The sequence below is a fragment of the Gopherus flavomarginatus genome, chromosome 7 (assembly GCF_025201925.1).
Source record: "Gopherus flavomarginatus isolate rGopFla2 chromosome 7, rGopFla2.mat.asm, whole genome shotgun sequence".
Classification (NCBI taxonomy): Eukaryota; Metazoa; Chordata; order Testudines; family Testudinidae; genus Gopherus; species Gopherus flavomarginatus.
Window position 1 is genome coordinate 29,870,437 of NC_066623.1, and position 26,097 is coordinate 29,896,533.

Below are 26,097 nucleotides of genomic sequence, written 5' to 3' on the forward strand. Positions count from 1 at the left end.
CATATTTTGCCGCTCCAAGCATGACAGTCAGGTGGCTTTCAGTGGCATCCCTGCAGGAGGTCTGCTGGTCCCGCGCCTTCGGCGTACCTGCCGCTGAAGCCACAGGACCGGCGGACCTCCCGCAGGCAAGCTGCCGAAGGTAGCCTGACTGCCGCCCTCATGGCGACCGGCAGTCTGCCTCGTGCGGTTTGCCATCCCAGGCACGTGCTTGCTGTGCTGGTGCCTGGAGCCACCCCTGCATCTGCTTTAGTCATGCTCGTGCCCATTTTTGTTTGCTTAACGCAAACACTCAAGGGATTAAGTTTTACTGGCAAGAGTTAGCAGGAGGTGACTTTCAAAGTCACATGCACAAATTTTTGCAGAAACTAAGCTTTAATTTTGAACATCTAGATATTCTCGGGGAAATGCTTACGTGCTGAGCCAATCAGGGATCGCAAGAACACTACGTGAGCTGTCTGATCAAAACAAAGAATTTGAATTGGACTTAAGCACAAACTTGAGAATTCTTCCTGGAAAGGGCTATTTCCTGTATTAGGGTATAAAGTTGTAAAATGTATTAATGAAAGACCTCTCTCTCTCTCTCTCTTTTTTTTTTTAAACCAAGTTTTGGTTTGTATTTTTAAAACTGTAGAGATGAGTAATATCAGGCATGTGAGTTGTTACATTTCTGTTTTTCAAACTGCTACGAAAATGCATCAAAAGTAAGTAGCAGATTTCCTGTTCAATAATGAAAGTGAAATATGATCTAAATCTGCTAAAAGTAACTTTATACATAAAAATCTGTAAGATTTGAATTAGAGATATTCAGGCAACATGCTGAAAGAAGAAATAGCATCTCCACATGAGAGAGAGAACCAGTCTCTTGAACATTTTCTAAATGGATGTCTGTTCTTCTTTGGCTTAATTTTTAATAAAAATATATATGGTGAATTTATTGCTTTTTCTTTTTTTAAAAAGAGGGACTGGATAGCCCTCATAGACCATGCACTAATGAGGGTTTCACAAAATTCTGGAATTGCATTAGTTTTTTGAAACATGACATTGCTTTCATTCCAGCCAGCAAACAGTTCCAATTAAGTTTGTGTGTGGTAGTCTGTTGATGTGAACTGCACACATGAGAAAACTGGGACAAATCTGAGACACTCAAACCTACTTTAAGGCTGTAACCCAAGTCACACTTTAATAAAGGTTCCCAGACTTGGATGGTTAGTGAACTAACCCACTGTGCCTCAGAGGCTGCTATATTTGAGAGTGTTAGTTATTTATGGATTGCTGCCAACTATATTTAAACATCATTGTTGGAGTTTGGAGACCAGGGTTCTGTTTCCAACTCTCTCATTGATTCATTGTGTGACCCTGGGCAAGTCACTTAAACTTCTGTGTCTCAGATTTGTAATTTTTTTAAAACAAGGAGCTCAACCAAATACATTTCCCCTTGGCCTGGAATAAATCCCATGTAGCAGAGATGCATGTACTTGCAACCACAAGATGGGTGAATCTATTGGTTTGTTTTCCCATTTAATCAGAACTGTTTTCTCATAACCAAGGAAGGAGGCAGCACTCCCAGGGAAACAAATTTATATTGAGCTACACTTTGCTGGACACGTTTCTATTTTGCTCCTGGAAAAAACAAGCAGATATACCAAACCAACAACCTAGAATAATAGTGTGTTCAGCTTGGCAAACTTGTAGAGTGGTTTAGGTCTTATGCTAAGCTAAACCAGTGGCTCTTAACCTTTCCAGACTACTGTACCCCTTTCAGGAGTCTGATTTGTCTTCTGTACCCTAAATTTCATCTCACTTAAAAACTACTCACTTACAAAACCAGACCTAAAAATAAAAAAGTGTCACAACACACTTTTACTGAAAACTGCTGACTTTCTCATTTTTACCATAACTAAATTGTAAAATAAATTAATTGGAATATAAATATTGTTCTTACATTTCTGTGTATAGTGTGTGTGTATATATATCTACCCACACATACACATGTATATCAGCATAAACAAGCCTTTGTATGAAATTTTAGTTTGTACTGACTTCACTAATGCTTGTTATGTAGCCTGTTGTAAAACTAGGCAAATATCTAGATGAGCTGATGTACCCTCTGAGACCTCTGCACACCTGCTGTACCCTGGCTGAGAACCACTATGCAAGGGTACACTCCCCTCAGATATTTTTTTTAAATACTAGTTGTTTAGGACAATCTGATCCAAACCAAAGGCAAAAAACTGTTTCTTTAGAAAGAGGCTAGGGATAGGTCATCTCTGGCCGGGAGGATTTAGGGATAATTCCACCAGAGGCAAAAACAATGAGGAGGCCGGTGGCACCTTAAAGACTAACAAATTTATTTGGGCATAAGCTTTCGTCGGTAAGGGAAATCACCGCAACTCATCCTTCAGTTTGCTACCAGAGTTTTAACAAGAGGCTTTCCCGTGAGTTGCTGGGAGTCCCATCCAAAATAACGCTGTGTTAAATGTGAAATAAATGCAGCCTATTTTTCCTTTTCAGTGAGGCTGCAGCACAAACAAAATAAATGCACTGATGTTGGAGGTAAGACCCAAACAGATGAGCAGATGCAATGACATCAAGCCAGATCATGGAGCCCATGTGCCTCACAATTAGGAGCAGGAGGAAAGAAAGAAAACAAAATCCTGTAAAGACTGGGGTTTTCAAAGAAGCCTAACAGTGGTAGGTGCTCATCTCCCATTGACGTTTAGCAGGAATTGTTTGTCCAATTCTCTTAAGCTCCTGGAAATCCTGGTAAAAAACGTGAGCGCTTGACCAAAGGCAGTTTAAAAGAAATCAGCTTTGATGAAATGCACATTAGAAGTCTATGAAGTTACTTTTTTGAAAGCAATGAAGGGTTTTAGCCATGCAACTATCTTACTTTAATAGGCAGTCACACGACTAAAACACTGTAAACTGATCTGGGCATTTACAGGCATCAAAAATCTACAGAAATTTTGACTTGGAAGGAATTATTACAGGAATGATGCAAATTGCTTTTTGAATTTTAGCTTTACCCCATGAATCAGACTACAAATCATTTTTTAAAATGTTTTGAACTCAAGCTTCTTTTGGATAAAAACGTTCAGACAGGATATTAAGAAAGGAAACCCTACTAAATTTGTTGATACATTTCTATGGGAGTGACTAATGAAACAGCCCTAGACAGACTCAACTGTAGAGTTCATGGGTTCAATCCTAGCCAGGGCTCATTCATCAAAATTAAATGTGTACAGCAGCAATGCCTGAAAACCCCCAAATCCTGCCCCTTTTGTAGCTCCATTGCTTACAATGGAAAAACTCCAGGGATGACCTTTTGATCCCATCTGCAATGAGTTGGCCCACTTCTGCAAGTTCATGTAGAAATTACAGTTAAACATTTAACACTGGACAAACCCCAACACACACAAAGTGAGAAGGAAATCACAAAACGAACACTGAAACATACAGGTTAATCAATCTCTCTAATGCAGCTTGAAGATGAAGCTGCTATATAAATGCTAGGAATAATTTTGTTCCAGAAGCTGTATAAATTAAGAAGTGTATTTTTTACTTTCCACTAATTTTTATGTACCACAGCATGCTTGTTTCCACTCACTTCTCCTTTTATTTCTTTGGTCAATACAACAAAACAATTCCTGGAGGTTAATCATCTCATACTGCTATGAAACACTAAGGGTCTTTGCAACGAAGGGCAGATTTTTTTCCTCTCAGATTCACGTATTCCTCATTGAAGGGCAATTAAAATAACTATAGATGAGATGAACTAGAGACAGAGAGCATTGTGGAGGACACAGTTTATTTTTATAAGTATCTAACATGAGCTTGAGTAAACAAGAGACGAATCAACAGGGACATGAATCTGAGCGGTTTATGTAAAGAATATACGAATCTCAGACATATTTTTAATAATGTGTTCTTTACCATGCTTTTGATAAACTATCTGGGTGAAGCCCTCACCAGGGAGTGGTACCTGGTAGCCCACTCCGTCAGGTAGTTTTGGATGTGGACAGCATGCACAGGCACTGAATGAATGCATGGGAGATCTCAAACTTGCTTTGTCAACTTAAAGGCTGCTCCTACCCTAGCAAATTTAGAGCTTTTTTTTTTAAGCACTAGTACAGGAACTAGTGTAGACAAAGCTCAGACATTTTTATCATGGTGTCAGAAAAACACTAAGTTTGCTTGTGAAGACACAGGCTCGGAGAACATTCACGATTGTTACACTGGCACAGATTCTGTACTAAAAGCGTGTATGTGTGTTCCATAGATAAACCATCCTGTCTCGATGGAGCTAAATATAGATACACACCTTTCAAAAATCTACTTTAAAAGAATGTTATGTTTGCAAAGTAATTTTGGTGAAAATCTTTCCCTGTGTTTGAGCAGCTTTGGAAAGTAGATTAGAGTAGGCTAGATCTGAGTTTTTAAGATTCCAATTTCAAACCATATTACAGCTGTAGCTGTTGCAAAAGGCTTTGACCAAAAATGTGAAACATTTTGTCTACACCAGAGAACTGTACCTTTGCAATTTACAGTGGTCTATTTGAGCCATCATAACTTGTAACAATGCTGTGTGTCCACACTAACCGTTTTGGCTAGGCTAACTCTGTTCCACATCTTAACACTCAGCATCTCCTCCAATGCATTTTAAGTTCCACTATTTACTATGGATTCACACTGTTGGCAAAGAAAGTGTCTCTCACATGTAAAATTTTATTCACTCACAAGATATTGGCAATTTAAGCATGGAATTTTTTTGTTCCGTTTATTTGAAAATGCCACAGCTACAGACTCTCTCAGAGATATGTGAATTCCAGAGACATCTATCTCAGTGTTCATAAAATACATTATTTTAAATTGCTTACAGCTTTATTGGTGAACTCAACTTCTTCAATTGTGCCAAAGACACTGGCCCGCCTAGAGTTAAGGAAGGCAAATGTTTCTTTAAAGAAACAGCCGAGAACAATTGCACGGTAGACTTTAATAGTTCACTGAGAAAATTATATCCTAGACAGGTCTTAATTATTTTATGGATCCTACGTATTACCATTCATTTATGCTTTGTATACTTTACACTGTCAGCAGCACATACTTATAAACAGAGGGGCTACATTGACTGTGCTGGGCCAAAGGGGATTTTATGACTCTCTAGGGTGAACAGTTTACCTAGGAAAACTGTGCCTCCACTTAGTTTAATGTAAACGCCGAAGAAAACCCAAACAAATGGCACATGACACGTTCATCATTTCAGTTCTAAAAATGCCCTTAGATGCCAGCTTCCCCTGTTTGGAAGGTGTCATTGCATTTCCAAGCAGAGACAAAGGAATTTGGTACAATGACCCTGAATTCATCCCCAGACAATGCCTAAAATGAATTTACTATACTATGAACACAGCATAGAATACAAATATCTGTTATACACAAAATGTAATTAAACATTTTATCTAGTACAGGCTAAAGTTTAAGGCTTGGATTTGAAGCTGAATTAGAGTTAAAGCTCAGGTTCAAATTCATGTAAAATTGTGTTGATTGTTAATTTAATTAATTGTTCACACAAGATTCTGTCCCAAATAGTAACATTTAGTACGCATCACTATCCCTTATTTTGCAAGGGGAAACTGAGGCATGACACTGTTAAGTGACTTCTCCCACAGAAACCTGGGGCTAGGGACCCAGGTCTAGAACTGAGAAAACAATGAAAGTTTTGGTTCATTGGTAGTTCTGGAGGAAAAAAAAGTCAATTTATTGGTTGCTGTTTCAGGTCCAACAAAACATCATTTCAAGTTGGAACTTAATTAAAAAATAAAATAAAATTGAAGGAAATTTTGAAACAAAATAAATTTGCAAAATGTTTCTGCATATGCATTTTAAATATTGCCCAGGTCTCCTGACTGCTAGGATATACCAGTCTGATGCCTTATTCATTGGACTATGCTACCTCCCATCCTGAAGAATGGACATTTCAAGAAATCTGTTTTTGCAAGCTATTTGAACACCCAAGTCATAACTGGATCTGAACTCTGGATCTGGCCTGAAACCAAATCATAGGAGTATGTCTGAAGCCTCACAAATCAAAAGTAAAAGATGACTGATTAAAATTTACCAATTTTGGTCCATTTCTAGGTGAGTGACTGGTCCAAGGTCATTAAGGAAGGAAGAAAGTGATGGAAAAACTAAAACAGACATTTGGATTTTCTCCTCACTTGGAAAGAGCAAATATATTTCATGTGTATGGATAGTGTGTCATTTTTAGAACACATTTTATATGCATGTCTGGAGCGGAATACACAAGAAGTTCACTTTCATTATTAGTATATGTGAATTATTAGTTCATGTACAAGATACTGTATTGACAAAATACAATAAGTAAAACATGAGATATTTATTATGCACAGAATCCACATATAAGTTACTTAATGTTCTTGATGGGTGGCTTCCTGTCTCATGCCCAGGCTTCTGGACCATCATGTTCTCTAAATTTCACATGAAAAGTGCTAGATGACTTTTATGCACAAATGCCATAAAAGAGGAAATGGTCATATTATTCCTTCAATTGTTTTTCCTAAGAAATTTTTTTGAGAATAAATAACAACCAGTCCAGGCATTTATTTAATTTAATTTGAACAGGTAATGTCTGAATAAAGACAGTAAAATGCAGAGAGAAAATGGGCACAACTCAGAATAGTTTAGAAACTAGATTAGCAGCATAACCTACATTGTGTTAGTAAAATAACACAGTCTTAAATATTAATTCAGAGCATGGGTACTTACAGATGCGAAAGGGACACCAGGTCATTAAAAGAACCTTCGGGAACACTGGAAATATCATTACCATGAAGAGTCCTAGAGCAGGGAAAGAACAGTAAGACATTAGAACACTGTATTGTCACGCTCCACCCCAAAATCTGAACAAATAGTTAGCTTTGGAACCAATATTTAACTGTCCCCACTGCAGAAACCCTACTAGCTTCATAATCCACCAGAGTCAGTGCTTTGTTATTTGTACTTTTACACAAAGATTTAATAAATAATGTTATCTGCAGTTAAAATTGTTAATAATTAATTTTTAATGTAAAAGGTGTCTTGCTTCTTTTTTTTTTAATTTAAAGAATAAATATCACTTACAGGGCCACCCAGAGGATTCAGGGGGCCTGGGGCAAAGTAATTTTGGGGGCCCCTTCCATAAAAAAAAAGTTGCAATATTATAGAATACTATATTCTCATGGGGGCCCCTGCAGGGTCCGGGGCCTGGGGCAAATTGCCACACTTGCTCCCCCCTCTGGGCGGCCCTGATCATTTAAGTATATTTTCTTTAAAACAGAAAAATAGGAAAGCATCTTTTCCTCCCTGCCACAGACACCCTTACTGCTGCACAGAGTCCCATTAGCTGAAAATACAAAGAAATCAAAGGAAAAGAGGGAATGTGAAAGATGAAATTAAACATGGACTACAGTGGAACTCCAGGAGGGAGTGAGGGTCCACGTGTATAGATATATTTGCAGGATCAGGGCCTACATTCCCACATCAGTAGCAGAGTATATACCAATATGCAGTGACAGGCAAAATACTTGGAAATCAGTTCTTTGAAGAGCCTGTCCACCTTGGACAAGGAAACAAGCTCCTTCCTAGTATGACCAGAGTATAAGCACAGTCTTTCCTAGAAGGGGTCTAAATGTTTCTCAGACCATTTGAAAAAGGTATTTTATTCCCTACCTCTTCCAAGAAGTGTATTATTTCTATTTATATGGATGTCTGGGAGAATTTTTCTGATAATTTGAGGAACACAAAAGGTGCTACAATAAAGGTAAGTCCTTATTTTAAATATATACAGTTTGTATTGCAATAGTAATCAAACACCACAATCTGGACTGAGGGATCATAATGCTGTACAAATAAACAAAAATGCACTTCTTGCATCAAAGATCTTATAATCAAACTGAAAGAGGTGGCCTAAAAAGTGAGTGCATCAGGCTATGGGAAGGAATATAAGAACAGTCATATTGGGTCAGAACAAAGGTCCATCTAGCCCAGTATTCTGTCTTCTAACAGTGGCTGTGCCAGATGCTTCAGAGGGAATGAACAGAACAGCACAAATTAACGAGTGATCCATCTCGTCGAGTCCCAGCTTCCACCAGTCAGAGGTTTAGGGATATCCGGCACATGTGGTTGTATCTCTGACCATCTTGATTAATAGCAATTGATGGACCTATCCTCCATGAACTTATCTAATTCTTTTTAGAACCCAGTTATAGTTTTGGCCTTCACAACATCCCCCAGCAATGAGTTTCACCAGTTGACTGTGTGCTGTGTGAAGAAATACTTCCTTATGTTTGTTTTAAACCTGCTGCCTATTTATTTCATTGGGTGACACTTGGTTCTTGTATTATGTGAAGGAGTAAATAACACTCTGCTATTCATTTTCTCCACACCATTCATGATTTGATAGACCTCTATCATATCCCACCCGTACTTATCTCTTTTCTAAGCTGAATGGTCCCTGTCTTTTAAAACGCTTCTCATATGGAAGCTGTTCCATACCCCTAATAATTTTTGTTGTCCGTTTCTGTATTTTTTCCAATTCTAATATAACTTTTTTGAGATGGGGTGACCAGAACTGCACACAGTATTCAAAGTGTGGGCATATCATGGATTTATATAGTGGCATTCCCAATGCACACCCATTGGAGCTGAGGCCAAACTGACCAGTGAATGACACGCACCTCCCTGAACCAGTGAGAATTTGGGCTTTAGGCTTTATGGGTCCTTCACAAGCCATGGACTATGCTACATGTTCATCTACTGGCACACTACTGTTTCACATATATTCAGATACAGAGATTCTCAAAAGTAGTCACAGCAGAAATGGAGGGAGAACACACCAGATCTTGTAAATCTCCCTCATAGTGTACATGGACAAGGAGCAGCTTTAGTTCCAGCCTTGTTACGTTGCCGAGATTTGCAACAGAGGTCATCCATGTATGGGGGTGTATATTTCCTGGACATGCACTCTCCGCTGCTTTGGGTACCAGTACCCCGAAAGCCTTGTTTTCTCACTGCTCTGACCCTGAAGCACCCTATTAAGTGTTTGACCCATCAAGAATAACTTGTGGCACTGACAACTTGAGCTGAATCATCAAGCAATCCACCTCAGCTGGAAGGAGGAGCAGTTCAACAAACAGAGGACACTTATTAACAAAACTAAATATAAGCAACTCACTGGGCGTTACATGGCAGCCTTTACACAGTAAATATTGTTATTGGCATAGGGACTGCAAGATTAGGCCTGTTCATGAACTGCTGGAAAGTCAGAAGTGAATATAATGCCCTTGAACTAATTACCATTATAATGAGTTCACTACTATGTTACATTTCTGATCTCTGTCATTATTTTTTTGTATGCCACAAATGGAGGATACCTAATTTGCAGGCAATGGTGCAGTGGGAATGGAGTATTTACACTGATTTCCTGGGTTGGCTTAAGCTTCCTTATTTTGAAAATATTTAAATGAAAGCTGAGTTCAGCTTGTAAAAGCCTAATCCCATGAGGGGCTCAACACCCCCATAAAGCCTGGATGTAAAGGCTCCCACAGTAACCAATCCATGTTGAGGGTGATGTCACTGGAGATCATAACCACCCTGTGTTGTGTGTCTGTATATTTTAGGTTACATTTGACCCAAACAAGTCTTTAAATATTTTGCCAGACATACACACACATTAGTTCTTTTCAGATAAAAAATTAATGAAAACTAAATTAGATGTCTAACCATGACCAGGACACTTACATTTCAATTTGCGCAGCTTCCAATCAACTAAACAATACTGCATAAACTGGATATAAAAGCAAAGTGGTCCAGAGGAAGAGCACCTGTTGGGAGTTTTACCAGCACACAGTATGCTATATTGATGGGAATGTACTTTTCCCACAGCGTATGTTTTTCTATATTTACATGCACTCAGCTACAGTTTACATTTCACTATATATCAATGATCCTTCCAGGCAGCAGTTCTGAACATGTAAAACTGGTGGAACATTTGTAATTCATTTCATGACTGGGTCATCACGTTATTGCAAAAGTCATGCTAACGACTGCGGCCTGGATTCTGCAAACACTTACGTTGGGGCTTAACAGTAAACATGAGTGGTCCCATTCATGTCAATGGGGACTGCTCATGCGCCCAAAGTAGTGCATGTGCATAAGCACTTGCAAGTTGGGTTCCGAAAGAAGGATAAAAAAATATATATATGAGCGAGAGAGACAGAGAAACTGAGCAGCACAGCCAGAGAGAGAAAGAGAGATATGCCATGAAACATGTAATTAAATTATCCATTCATGGGTATTCTGATTTTAACAGAATAAACATAAGGAAAGCAGAAGGATTTGGAAAGATACTGAATCACGCACGGAAGAGGCCAGTTACCTTCAGAGGCAAGCACTGCTCAAGATGGTGAAATATCACACATACTTTAAAAATCAACAACCAGCAACAACCCTGAAAAGGTAGAAATTGTTTTGCTGATGTTTTCTCTTTTAAACTCTCCTGAGAACCCAGCTAATATATGACAATAACAGATTGCACACTGTCACTCGGAAGCACTTTCTCCCCTCTGGAGAATTGATTTTTAATAACAACATAGATGACATGTAGCAAGAGTTGTAGCTGACACCAGAGTTTTGTAGGCCATAATAAATCAAATCAATCTGGAGGTTTCCAAATGTATAGAGCACAGACAGAGACTCCCTTTCGGGCTTCATTTCACTAATGTTGTTTTGTGCAGGACTGAGAGGGCTCAGTGTTATCTCCCTTGAAGCAGGAGGTTCTTCTAAGATTTGATTAGCAGTTCTTCAAAGAAAGCCAAGAGCCAGCATTTGAATTTTTAAATGCCACCCTTTTTTTGTGTTGCAGTCCAGGCATGACCTGTAGAAACTGAAATTAAATTATGACTCGGCTACTAAAACCCCTGGAGTGACCAACAACTGGGAATGGAGATATAGTTAGGAATGCATGCCCAGTGGGAAGAATGACTTCAAGAATTTGCCATAACAGCACTCACCCACAGCCACCAGGAACATCTCCAGACTGACTGAGCCCTAATAATTATATTTAGCTTTTCTATATAACCTTCTATTGAAGGATCTCAAAGCATTTTGCAAATACTCAGGGCATTCTTTGAGATGCTGAAAACCGACAATTCCAGAAAAGTCAACAGCATCTGCAGCCGAACAGCAGCTCTGAAATCCAGATCCAAATTAATTAGGCCTCACAACATCAGTGATACAGCTAAGTATTAACCCTATGCTACAGATGGGGAAGTTAAGGCTCACATGGGATGTTTGTGACAGGGACAGAAAACAGAGCCCAGATGCTCTGACAGGTAGGGCTGTGCTTTTGCCACCTGACCACCTTTTCCTCTCCAAATGCACTAATCAAACCCGGCTTGAAATCTGTTTAACAACCAATGCCCAACCGCTACCCATTCTCCTTTCCTGTTTTAGTCTGAATTGATGACCTTAGACTCTAAAATGCAGGAATGACCATATATAACGCTAATAGAAAAGACTATGCCTTCAAAGTAAGGAAGAGAACATGATTTCTTCTCTTCAGCCCAACTATACTGCAGAATGTAAACACACAAGAGGCTAAAATTTCAGGAGCTTACGTGTAATATTTAATTAGGAGCAGAGGTTTGCAAATGAATAGTGACAAGGATGACAAATGGCACACGGAATCTTTTACCATTAAACTACCAATTAAGATGTAGCAATACTTTTGGTCAAAACTAGAGCTAGGCAAAAAATGTTCAGTGAACAGTAAATTTGCCTTGCCAAAAAATAATTTTTGGGGCACTGAAACTATTTGTGAATTTGAGTCAAATTCGGCAAATGGTTTCAACTGGAAAAAAAATGAACACAAACATTCTGAAAATGTGGTTTCAAATTGACCTTTCATTTCGAATTGTTTTCCTTGACCCAAACAATTTTTTAGTGGTGGGGGAGGGGCCCTTTTTGTTTTGACGGAAAACTAAAAAAAAAATAAATCAGTTTTGTTTTAAATGAACCTATTTCTCCCCTGGATTTCCCATTTTCGCCATTGAACCGAAAAATCAACTATTTGCTGAGCTCTAGTCACAGTCAGACTTTATGGTTAGAGGCGTATAAGAAACGCTGAAACTCTCAATCCAGTGACCAGTGGACAAATGACCTCCACCCAATTGGCACATTCACTTATGTCTCAGCAGAGGCCAAGCACTGAATGCGCATAGAGATTTCACTATTATTCTCGCCAGGGCAGGATTTAGCACCTTGAAAGGGCAGTTTGGAGAAGATCATGCTATGGGTGCTCATGACGTAGCTGTTTGGTGGAGAAAGAAAAGTCTTCAATCTCCAAGGCTATCAGTCTGGCACTCTTCATGAGCACTGCATTCACTGAGTACTTAAAATCGAGCCTAATAGAAAGGTCAGAGCTATGGGAAGATTTTCGTTTCCTAAATCTTACTCCTCCAAAGTCCCACTGCAGCACTTTAGCTGGCAGTAGCAAATCCCCAGACAGCAATCAGTCACTATTGGCCAAATAGATCTGTAAGGTAAGTGGTCAGTGGGCTGCACAGTACAGTTAGCTCTATCCCAAATCCTCTAATTTCAGATGGGAAGTGTGGAGATAAATAACTTTCAGTGCGCAGAAAATACTGCCCTCTAGGGGCATTAACCATCTCTAAGCCTCCTTACCAGCCTCGCCCTTCACAATCAGTTAATATTTATGTGATTATGGCCTGAAGAATTTTCCTTAACAGTAACATGAGGAACTATAGTTTGAACGTGAAGAACTACCACTACTGGAGTAACTCTGGTTTACTTTCCTCCCCACTGTTTCATTTAAGATGTAGAAATTTGTCATCTGTACAGTTTAGCAGGAACAAATCAATGCATGATCAAACCAAAGCGGACAGACAGTTACGTTAATAACAAAAATACTTGACACCTCTACTGCTGTTTTGAACAGAAAATCCCAAATCACTTTGCAAAAGTAGGTAAAAACGATATGCTCATTTTACCGGTGGGGAAACTGAGGCACAGGGCAGGTAGGAATCCTGCCCAACTTCACATAAGTCAGAGGCAGAGCTGAGAAAAGAACGTAGGTTTCTTCATTCTTGGTTTATATTATGGTAGGCCTGGGTGATCAAAGGACTACCTTGAACAATGTGGCAGACAAGAATGGTCTTTTGCGATAATAATACATGTAAAGAGGATTTGCCGGGAAATATCTAGAGGGAGGTGAATGAAAATCTGCCTCCCAAACACACTGTTCCTGGAATCTGAAGTTCAAGGCCCGAACTCTATAAAGTAAAGACTGAATTTATGTGGCAACACTGTTCATAAGTCTTTGGAGAGAAAGCGAAGTGTAGACACAGGCCTGTTTAGGCAGTCTCACTTACTGAGGATATCACAGTGTTGGCAGGGAACTGTGCAGCCTATAAAAATCCCTGATCAGGAGGGAGACATGCAGGTCTCTGTGCAAGAGAGGCGATGACTGAAGAGCCAGGAGCCTAGAGTGAGTGCTTTTTGTGGTCCATGGATGTGAAGTACAGACACAGTTGACCTGAACCGTGACACTCAGATGTGGCCATCCCATGGGTGTTTGAAATCTGAGCCCAAAACCAACTTTACAAATGGATCCCTTTCTTTACAACGAAACCTGTGGCTACAAACAGCCCCAGACTTGAGGGGACTTGAAATCCACATCTGTATTGCCCCACTTGAACTTAACTCTTCTAAGAAGAAAGATTATGAAGCTTCATTTCTTTTACAGCAGGGGTTCTCAAACTGGGAGTTGGGACCCCTCAGGGGGTCACGAGATTAATACATGGGGGAGTCACAAGCTGTCAGCTTCCACCTCAAACCCCGCTTTGCCTCCAGCATTTATAATGGTGTTAAATATATAAAAAAGTGTTTTTCCTGTATGGGGGGGGTCGCACTCAGAGGCTTGCTGTGTGAAAGGCATCACCAATACAAAAGTCTGAGAACCCCTGTTTTACAGTACTTGAAAGTTCCTCCTACGCTACACAACCTAGGGAGTGGAGTTTTGTGACCACTAATCTTGGCCATCCTGCTGCTTCATGATATACCAGAACTTACTTAACAAAGGAGAAAAATATTCTCCTGCAAAGCCCCCAAACCTTAACAGTGGTTATAACTTTATACGGGTAGTTCCAAAATACTTCGTAACTGAAGTCAACGTATCTTAGATCGACTAAGATTGACTTACTTCGCATCCTTGCGGCACAGGATTGACGGCCACCACTCCCCCGTTGACTCCGCTTCCACCTCTCGCCCTGGTGGAGTTCTGGAGTTGATGGGGAGCACGTTTGGGGATCGATGTATCGCTTCTAGATGTGATACATTGATCCCCAACCGATCGATCACTACCCACCAGACAGGCATACCCTCAGAGTCGTATGTCTCCAAACTGAGGGACATTAGAAAAAATGGTAGTGCAAGCAGCTTAATGTGAGCTGAGGTTTCATCTCTGAGCATAAATATGTACTACATGTAGTGTAGACCACTGGTGATAAGGGGAGAGATGATCCCCAGAAAATTCATAACTATTGCAATTTTTCTTCCCAATATTTTCTTTTGCTGATCAATCATTGGGTTTAAGTCATTTATTTGCATCCACATTGCCCAAATAAAAAAAAAAGATGGAAAGCCTGTTTCTCCTCTCCATATAATACTCCTGGTCACATGGTGCTGACTCAACCCTTCTCCCAACTATTAAACTGCATTACAAACAGCTACAAATATTAAATATTTGTGTAATGTTACTTCTCTATGTAAGTTACAGCTTTGGTTGTCACGGGTATGTTATACAAGCACAGATGGGACAGGAGGTGGTCCATGGTGATATATTATATGGTCTATATGAAATAGTTTGAGAGCCCCTATTATATAGCATCGCTTTCATCCTTATATATGTTTGATCAGTAATCTACAATTATAAAAAGAGAGATTGATGCAGGTTTGTATATGGTGGTGGCGGCAAATTTGAGATGAAGGACATCCCTTTACAGGAGGCACAGTTCTTGTGAGGTATGATCAAAAGAAAATTTCCTTAAAGGAAAAAATTAATGTTTTTATTGCATGCTATAGAAAGGAGGTAGAACAATAAAGCTGAGGTGTGAACCATTAAATAAGGCAAGAAGAGTTATGGATTGTCTTGCACAATCAAACCTTGTATCATTATTACATGGTAGATCCTCATTTCCCTCTGATCTGAGAGGCTCTCATTTGTCACAGCAATTCACAGAGCCACAGGTATGAAGTATGAAAGTAAAGTACACAATCAGCCTGTTGCAGTCTTTTCCCTGCCATGTGAATGTTTCTGCTCTGATTCTTGATTGCCATTGAGTACAAGGTGAGCAAAACATCTTGCAGAGTAGAGCTGTGGTAACTTAAAGAGTTTTGCCTGCTTTCTGCATTCAGTATGCCCTTCCCCCCATGCCCATCCCATGATTTTGATCCTACTCATAATATGCTTTCAGTGCATCGTATCACAGAGGGGATTCTCATCGGCTGGCCCATCTTGGCAACCAGCTCAGGCAGACAGCTACCTCCAAATCTATGTCACATTGCTTGCCAACTTTACCATCCTTGGGAACAGTGAAAACAGATACCTATATCCATCCTTGTAGAGGCAATGAATCAATGGTGCAGGTGCTAATTTCTCAGCCTGACACTTCTTAATTTGGCTCTCCCATGCCAGAACATTACAAAGCCATATATCTGTCTGGTATAATCATCTCTGTTCACACTGGTTTCTGTGTACTACACCATCCAGGAACTGTCCTCTGAAATTCAGTAGGGTTATACAAAAGTTTAAGCCTTGTTAAAAACTTTTATGATTTAAAAGAGACATACTTGTTACAGCTTCTGAGGCATCCTCAAGAACAGGTGTCGGCAACCTTTCAGAAGTGGTGTGCCAAGTTCACTGTAATTTAAGGTTTCGTGTGCCAGTAATACATTTTAACATTTGTAGAAGGTCTCTCTCTCTGTCTATATTATATAAATAAACTATTGTTTTATTTAAAGTAAATAAGGTTTTTAAAATATTTAAGAAGCTTCATTTAAAATGAAATTAAAATGTAGATCTTATCAATTTAGTGGGATCCTTGCCTGGGATCCTTGTCTGGGGTTCCAGCCACCAGCCCTGCTCAGCCCGCTGTAAGCCTGGGATTCCATTCACTCAGCCGGCAGCGGGCTGAGCAGGCCAGTGGCGGGCTAAGCCGGGGGCTGAGTGGCTCAGTCCGCTGCCGGTCTGGGGTTCCGGCTGCTGGTCACTTGCCAATCGGGGTCCCAGTTGCCGGCCCCACTCAGCCTCCTGCCGGCCTGGGTGAGTAGAACCCCAGGCTGGTAGTTGGCTGAGGGGGGCTGGCGGCCGGGATCTCTGCTGGTAGGAGCTGGTGGACGGAACCCCAGACCAGCAGCGGGCTGAACGGCTCGGCCTGCTGTTAGTCTGGGGTCCCGGCCACCAGCCCCACTCAGCCCGCTGCCAGCTGAGCAGCGGGCTGAGCGGGGCTGGAACCCCAGACAAGGATCCCAGGCCCTGCTCAGCATGCTGCCAGCCTGGGGTTCTGTCCGCCAGCTCCTGCCAGCCGGGATCCCGGCCGCCAGCCCCCCTCAGCCCACTACCAGACTGGGGTTCTGCTCACCCAGGCCGGCAGGAGGCTGAGCGGGGCCAGCAGCTAGAACCCCAGACTGGCACCAGGCTGAGTGCTGCTGGCACCCCACTGAGTGCTGCCAGCAACCCAGACTGGCAGCGGACTGAGCCACTCAGCCCGCTGGCAGCCCTGCTCAGCCCGCCGCTGGTTGAGTGAATAGAACCCCAGCCACTCAGCCCGCTGCCACTCTGGGGTTCTGTCTGTTGGCTCCTGCCAGCCGGGGTCTCAGCTGCCGACCTGCTCAGCCTGCTGCCAGCCTGGGGTTTCCCACATGTGCCGTAGGTTGCCGACTCCAGCTCTAGAAAATTATACCCATGCTCTAGAGTTCTATCGGTTTCTACAGGCCACAGCGGAATAAATGGAGAAATGTTTTCTTCCATTCTGCACAGGCTCCTACCATTTTGTGTTCCAACAGACAAATACACTGTAGGCTGTCCCATGGAGACCTTTCTTGCTCATTCTTGTCCCCATAATATTAAAGCAAGGACATTCATACTGAAAGTATAGCGTTACTCTTTGCATATGAAAAAGCTTAGCATTCACCTGCATCACCTAGATGTAAAGGGAAATCATGCCTCATCAATCTACTAGAATTCTTTGAGGGGGTCAAAAAGCATGTGGACAAGGGGGATCCAGTGGATATAGTGTACTTAGATTTTCAGACAGCCTTTCATAAGGTCCATCATCAACGGCTCTTAAGCAAAGTAAGCTGTCATGGGATAAGAGGGAAGGTCCTCTCATAGACTGGTAACTGGTCAAAAGATAGAAAACGAAGACTAGGGAGACGTAAATAGTGGTGTCCCTCAGGGGTCTAGACTAGGGTCTGTCATAGGCGTGGGAAATAGGGGTTCCAACTGCTGGCCCTAGCTACTGACCACAGATGCAAGGTCCCGCATCATGGCTGCTGGCCCTCTGCTTGGGGGTCCTGGTTGTCAGTCCTGCTCCTGGCCACACACGCGGGGTTTTGGCTGCTGGCTCCACTCCAGCCTGCACATGGTGTGCCGCATCCCAGCTGCCAGCCCCATGCCCACCCTGCTCCTGAACGTGCATGCAGGGTCCCAACTACCAGCCCTGCTCCCAGCTGCGTATGTGGGTCCTGGCTGCCGGCCCCACTCCCAGCTGCGCACACATGGTCCCAGCTGCCAGCCCTGTATGTAAGGCTCTGCTATTGGCCCCATGCCTGCCCCTAGACATGGTGCCAGCCTCGACTCCTTATTCTTGTCCTTGACCCCACTTCTAGAGACATGGCCCTGCTTCCGGCCTCAGCTCGGCGGGGGATGGGAGGCAATGGTTGAGGGCGCACGAGGCAAAATGTTTGGGGAGCGTTTTACTGGATTTCATCATCCCTGCTATAAAAGCATTCTAGCACCACTGGGACCAGTCCTATTCAATATATTCATAAATGATCTGGAAAAAGGAATAAACAGTGAGGTGAGAAAATTTGCAGATGATACAAAACTACTCAAGATAGTTAAATCCCAGGCAGACTGCAAAGAGCTACAAAAGGATCTTTCAAATCTGGGTGACTGGGCAACAAAATGGCAGATGAAATTCAGTGTTGATAAATGCAAAGTTATGTACACTGGGAAACATAATCCCAACTATACATATAAAATGATATGGTCTAAATTGGCTGTTATTACTCAAAAAAGAGATCTTGGCGTCATTGTGGATAGTTCTCTGAAAACATCCACTCAATGTGCAGTGGCAGTCAAAGTTAACAGAATGTTGGGAATCATTAAGATAAGATAATAAGACAGAAAATATCATATTGCCTCTATATAAATCCATGGTATGCCCACATCTTCAATACTGCATGCAGATGTGGTCGTTCCATCTCAAAAAAGATATATAAAAGGTTCAGAAAAGAGCAACAAAAATGATGAGGGGTATGGAATGGCTGCCATCTGAGGAGAGATTAATAAGATTGGGACTTTGTAGCTGGGAAAAGAGATGACTAAGGGGGATATTTTAAAGTTCTATAAAATCATGACTGGTATGGAGAAAGTAAACAATGAAGTGTTATTTATTCCTTCTCATAACACAAGAACTAGGGGTCACTCAAATGGTTTAAAACAAACAAAAGGAAGTATTTCTTCACACAACACAGAGTCAACCTGTGGAACTCTTTGCCAGAGGATGTAGTGAATGCCAAGACTATAACAGGGTTCAAAAAAGAACTAGATAAATTCATGGAGGATAGGTCCATCAACTGCTATTAGCCAGAATGGACAGGGATGGTGTCCCCAGCCTCTGTTTGCCAGAAGCTGGGAATGGGCACAGGGGATGGATCACTTGGTGATTACCTGTTCTGCTCATTCCCTCTGGAGCACCTGGCATTGGCCACTGTCAGAAGACAGGATACTGGGCAAGATGGACCTCTGGTCTGACCCAGTGTGGCCATTCTTATGTGTCAGTTGGTACAGGATGTGTTGCACAGAAGTACTAGTACACTGAAGCTAATTGTGTGAAAATATTTATGGTGTACTGAATCAAGTGAAAGCCATCTGCTCATTAAAAATCCTGCTGTCATCGACAGCATCCTAATAAGCCGTAACCCAGACTTATTGAACAAGTATTACTTACAGCACTCGAAGAGACTTGAGTCCATTAAATGCATGGGTTGGAATACACCGGAGTCTGTTGTAGCTCAGGATCCTAGGAGAATCAGAAAATGCAGTTGCAGTGTTATATGTTTCTTTGCTTATTTTGCTAATAATTTACTTAAGAAGCACTGTGGAAAGCCAACAGTTTACATAACAAGAGAGATACTCATTGTTTAATGCAACTGTTTTTTTTGTGCTGAACAACAGTTAAAACTGATGCCGGAACCACTGATTACTTACAGTGTTGATAGCTGAGTCATGTTGATGAAGGTGTAATTGGCCAATATGCTGATGCTGTTGTTGCTCAAGTCACTAAAGAAATACACACAGCAGATAGATCATTTATACAAATGACTTTAAAAACAAGCCATTTTTAAATATTAAAGCAGACTCAAGCAGCAAAGTAAGCAATTTCAAAGCTAACCATTATCAATTGCCATCATCTCTTATAATCAGCCTTGGAAGAAACCTACAGCAAGGCACATCAGACTATTTCTCTATGAGTCTCTCAAGCATCTTCTAGAGCACATTTTCAATGCATTGCAACATAGCAGTGGATGTAGAAGAAATTTCTGGGCAGAAACTGGACAGGTGAGACATTCATAAGTGCACAACGAGTTTATCACATGGATCTGCAATTTGTCACATTGATATCACCTCCATGGGTAGCATGTACGTATTTTGTATACACATACATATGCAACTACTGCAGAGTACTAGGGTGAACAGAGTCTGATTGTTGGGATCTATTTTGAACCTACAATTACGACAACTCCACTTCTTATATATCAAAAAAAGAAAAGGCTTTGTTAGGTGCCTTCATTTTTTCAGTGCTATAATATCATAAGCAATGGTTTAACCATAAGAAATTGATGTCTGCCTTTCAAGCCTACCAGTGTTGTACAGGTAAATCTGCCACACCCAACTACAGTCACATAGTACATAATAGTTTTACGAACACTTAGAGGAAAAATGACTGGCAGAAAATGAGTGCCAAACAATTCCCCATATTCCATTCAAGACATGTGGAGGAAAGAATCATCTAATTTTGCTGGCATTAAAACCATGCATTTCTTACATCAGTGTCAGGTGTCTGAAGGTCGACAGCTCCTTTGGCACAGCTGTTAAATGGTTTCCTTCCAGATATCTGAAAAAGAGTCACATTCTGATGATTAGGCACACACATGAACATGAACTTTGGCTAGGTCAGGCTGTGTCCTTTGTATTTTTTGGGAAATGCAGGATCTATTAGAACTTTAAAAGTAGCAAGCAGGGGTGGGATCTTTGAATCATCACAGCTTTGAAACTATACTAACAAGTCACTAGAATTTATTTGCTTTGCAAATCCATAGTTTCCAGTCCAAAGCATCATAGTACCTTGTTGGTGGTTTTGCTCAGAAATTTGAAGTGAGTATAGCAAGGACCCTTGACCTGCAACTCAAATAAAAGGTCATTTAGCTCTTCATAGAAGACTCTTATAGAAGGAGGAAAAAAAAATCACACATGGTGTGCCCTTGGTATAAGGTTATATTTAATTAAAGTTTTTACAAGCAACTCCAAATGCTAATTGACCCCATTAGAACAATTTCTGCCCTCTGACTGCAAACAGCTTGTACAGACAGTGTTTAAATAAACCCTTGTTTGGTATGTTGCATTACTTGATATTCGTGCATCAGAACCTCACTTATTTCAATAGGGCCAACCCAAACATCTGATTATTTTAGAAAAGTTTCATTGCAGTATCTCCTATCTGAGACTTCTTTTTTATTACTATTATTTTTACAATCTACAGTAATACAGGGAAAGAAAAACACAAATCATGGTTGATTGTTTAACTACCATTTGTATACACATATACACCCCTCCAAAATCTCTCCTACATTCAGCACGTATATTTAATACAATAGACTGTATTTCCAGGTTAGGCACGCACTGCAGCGCCATTGAAAAAATGTATTTTTTTTAAAGACAAAACTAATGTTGTTCACAAGAATTCACTCTGCAGAGCAAGAAATCTTTAAACACAGGAGGAATTTTATATGGCCAGGAGTATATATCAATATAAATATTATCTGTTTAACACCAAATACATGACAACAAGTTTTTAGCCCTGGAAGGTTCTACTTATACCCGAGAACATGGTCAATCTTGGGCATGTAATTTTCCTTAACGTTCATGTATGCAGAAATCCCCACATGTCAACATGTGAAGACTATTCCCTAAGATTAAGTACTAAATGCACCAATCATTGAACAAAAGCTACATGTATACACACTATACATGCTGGACTATAATGTTCTCTTCCAAAGTTATGACCACTTACTCCTTAAACACATTTCATTTTTTAATGAAATACATAAAGATTGTAATAGCTCTGGGGCAATTGCAAGTGTCCTCATACCAGAGACATTCAAATAATCACTTAATTTTGGTCTGAAAAACACTCATTATATAACTGCTAAAATTTTGCCAGGATGTCCTCATTTAACAATGCTGGTTACGAATCTCCATTGCAAAGCATCAGAAATTACATATTCAATTATGTGGTTCACCTTTGCACACATGGATGTGGTATATAGGTGCTTATCCACCCACACATGCAAATTCAATTTGCACAAAAACAAGCAGTAGCATATATGCATCTGGGTGGAAAAGAATAGATCCTTTATGTCAATTTGTGACTTCCCATAAAACCTCTCAATTTTAAATACATTCCTATTTAATACTATCAGGTGAAGGTATGCCTGGTATGGTTAAAGTATTATAAAGCAAAGAAAATGCAAGATGGATTAATTATGGAAGTATTACAAAATAGAGATATTAGAAATGGTGGTTAAGGATTTGAAAGTGCTTCAAACACGAGATGGCAATAGTATATAGTCTCTCTTCAAGTGGGAAACAGTACATTTCATTTCATGTTGTTAACGGGGCTGTCAAGATCTATGCAGGGTCCTCTCACTCTAGTGCTGGACCCTGGGTATCCATATTTAAGATCTGGAGGGCTTGCTCCTGCTCTCCTTACTCAAATAACCCTCACTGAGATGAACAATGTAGAATCAGGCCCTTGAAGGACAAAACTGCTCTTTTAAACTAACTCCGTGGAAGTGGAGCAGGAAAATGGCTCTACATCCTAAAGGTATTTCAGGCAGAAAGTGTAACATGGCTTCCCATGTCTACACCTCACTGCGGAGACTCCCGTATGGGAGACCCATGGCAAGTGGGAATGGTTCAGATTAGTAGATGCTTTTCGTATTTGTAAGAAGAACTACCATGAGAGTAAGACATAATTAAAAAAAGAACACTGAGCCAGATCATAGCTCCTACACCTGCAAAGAGGGGATGGACATTCTGTACTGAAGGGGGGGCTTTGCTGCTTCTCTAGCATCCTCTTCTTGCACCCCAGGAAGCCGTGGAGGGTGCCCCAGGGTCATGGGGCTGCAAGGAGGTTGTGATAGGGCAGATTGGGGTGGGGTACATGCATTGTTCTCATTTTGGCTCTGGAGAAATTAGTCAAAAATAATATAGCTCTAGTTCTTTCAGCTTTCATCCCAATGTTTTGGGGACAGCTGTGGCCAGTGGGAGGCAATATTAGAAAAGTTCCAATGGAAATGTACTTCGAGTAGGGTGACCAGATGTCCTGATTTTATAGAGACGGTCCCGATATTTGGGGCTTTGTCTCATATAGGTGCCAATTACCCCCCACCCCGTCCCAATTTTTCATCCTTGCTATCTGGTCACCCTAACTTCCAGTGGGGAAAGGCTAGTACAGAACTGTAGGACTTAACTTGACTTTGGCCTATGTGATTCCACAGGCATCTGCCAGTTTTCCGTGCAACTCCAGTGGCCTTTTCTACAGGGGGAACAAATCCAGCTTCCTCATATACGGGGGGTGGGGGGGTGGGGGAGAGGAAGGCTCTGCTTCAGTCAATGCATGCAAAGATTTCATCCCTCTAAGGCCCCTTTTTGGTGGATTTCTCCATAGATAAACCTAGGTTATTGCAATCAATAGGATGTCCTTCAAAGGGTTATCAAGCATCACCAGGGAGTATGTATACCCACACACAGTAGAGTATATAACACAATGATCTTAGAATCTGTGCCACACACAGTTTTTATTTTCTTTGGTAACCAACCTATCTGGTCTGCATTTATAACAGTAAACAACAATAATTACAGAGACTAACATGTTATAGGTTCTGTCTCCATGTAGGCTGCTACAATGCCAAAGAATTTTGTGCAAGCTATTTGGTCTAAAAGACTCTTGCTGCAAGTTGAGTTTTTATCTGCATTATTTAAAAGTAAATAGGTGTATACAGAAAAGCTACTGCCATTTATTACAGAATATATCATTGATATCAACTCATGTTTTATTTTCTCTCTTCTGTTTCAGACTAATGCCCTCCCCTATTTTCTGTCGTCTCAGCTTTGCCTTCTAAACTAAATAAACCCCGGGAAGAATTTCTCATATGATATTAGATGCTGGAGCCTAATAATAAATTGAAAAAATCTTCAGCTATCAAAATGAATTGAATACGGTGATGAAACCTTCAGAATACATTTTTGGAGATTTTCCAATTCATTTTGACATGAAATAGATGTCAATTTAAACAGCTTTTTTTGTCTAGAAATGGTCCTTCCCCTCTTTTTTCTTGGTATCTGGTAGGTGTTTAGCAATTGAACACTGAAAGGTGTATGCTGTACTCTAATTCTCCAGTATTCTGACTGAGACAGAGACAAACCTTTGGGCCTCTGGAGCTGGACTGCTACAGCATATCTTCTTTGCAGAGCATATTCAGCTACAATATTCTCAACAACTTCCCAGTTGTCTTAGGGTATTAGCACAAAGGGTAATATTTATACCAATGGAACACTTTGTGAATAGAACACAACAGCTTCCTAATAATTTTACTCTGAAAAATTAATGATTATATCATTATCATGCACAGCAATCATTAGGGGTGCACAAAGCTTTCCTATTGAACTTTCTGGCATATTATACAAACGATGGTGACAAATTCTAGAAAAAGCATTTTCAAAGCCCATTTAAGTTGAGTTAATTTGAAACAACCACAGCTTTTCAGAGTAGAATGGGACATGTTAATTTGAGTTGCTGCATTTGAAAAAGCACCACCATTTACACAGGACCAAAATTGATTGGATTCCACATCATATTTCGTGGTGGAACTTTATTCTCGTGACATTTACATAGAGCTAATCTAATACAGTAGCTAATGCTCCAATTCAGAGTTATACACTTAAACCTAAGTCTAAATATTTCAGCGAATTCAGCATACATTGAACAATAATGTCTTTCCTTGGTGGCTATCCCCCATTTAAGAGGAGAACCTGTTTCCAGGTAAAGCTGTCTGCCTTGTAGCTTGGGTGGTAAAAGCTTTTGGAGACAGAGGACATCATAGTGTCGAATTTATAGAAAAACTTACAACCAAAATAATACAGAGGAGAGATTTTGTTTTCATTTCTTTCTTAGCCAATGAAGCAAAAGACAGAATGAATTCATTCACTTGACCTTTAGTAGGTAAATAAACTATGGTATGAACAAAAAAAAATGTACTTTTAAATTTATCTCCCAGATTAAGTTAGCTACAGATTAGGTTAATAGATTCCAAGGCCAAAAGGGACCACTGTGACAATCTAGTCTGAGTTTCTGTATAGCCCAGGCCATAGAACTTCCCCAAAATAATTCCTAGAGCAGCCCCTTTAGAAAACCATCCAACCTTGATTTAAAAATTGCCAGGGATGGAGAATCCAACGTGACAGTTGGCAAATTGTTCCAATGCTTAATTACTCACTGTTAAAAATTTACATTTTGAATTTGTCTGGTTTCAACGTCTAAACACTGGTAACACTTTTCTCTGTTGGACTGAAGAGACCATTATTAAATATTTGTTCCTCAGGTAGATTCTTATAGACTGTGATCAAGTCACCCCTTAGCCTTCTCTTTGTTAAACTAAATAGATTGAACTCCCTGAGTCTAACATTAAAAGGCAGGCTTTCTAATCCTTTAATCATTCTCAAAGCTCTTCTCTGAGTCATCTCCAATTTTCAACTTGAGTGTACATCAGCTGCCTTAATGTAGGAGGACTGTCTGGAGGTCAAAATAATATCTTTTGATTCCTAATGCTTTTAGATGCTGTAGCTCTGTAGTTTTAGATTTAAATATTTGGGCCCAATTCATCCCCACTTTAATTTCAGCATCACATCATTGATGGACCTGGTCCAATAGGCACACTTAAAATTCCTATTAAGTTTTATCCATCATTTTGATAATAAATTAATATCTGCCACATCTCTGATGCAAAATAAAAAGGAAAGTGCAACTAGATATAAGCTACCTGAAAAAGTTTTTCCAACCTTGCAGTTCCTAATACAGATCTGTCAAATAAGGATTTAAGCCCAGATCCTCAAAGGTATTTAGGTTCCTAACTACCACTGAGTTCAACAGGAGTTAGGCACCTAAATACCTTTGAAGATCTTGGTCTTAGGAACTCTAGGAAGGTGCCAATTTACTTTCATTTTGTGAGTACCTATTTTATAAAATGTATGGATAGTTAAGCATTCGTACAGCAACTTCATCCTGTAATCTCAAAGAGCATTACAAACAGGTTAGGGCATATTGAGTTAGGTGCTGTACACACATATTATAAGAGAAATTTATCCCCCTGAATCTTACTAACTATATGAACAAAATCTACTCTCAGACAAAGGGATAGGGGAGAAGTGTTGCTATTTTACAGAGGGGAAATTGA

At 40.4% G+C, this 26,097-nt stretch overlaps 1 protein-coding gene across 1 annotated transcript in view; it reads right to left on the reverse strand.

The window, feature by feature from the left end:
• Nucleotides 1-26,097, reverse strand: part of SLIT3 (slit guidance ligand 3) — a 789,390-nt gene that overhangs the window by 126,789 nt on the left and 636,504 nt on the right. Inside the window, exons 21-24 of the mRNA XM_050962519.1 lie at nt 20,409-20,477; nt 19,571-19,642; nt 19,311-19,382; nt 6,784-6,855 (exon numbers count right to left, since the gene is read on the reverse strand). Coding sequence (XP_050818476.1) covers nt 6,784-6,855; nt 19,311-19,382; nt 19,571-19,642; nt 20,409-20,477 — 285 coding nt within the window. The remainder of the gene's footprint in view (nt 1-6,783; nt 6,856-19,310; nt 19,383-19,570; nt 19,643-20,408; nt 20,478-26,097) is intronic.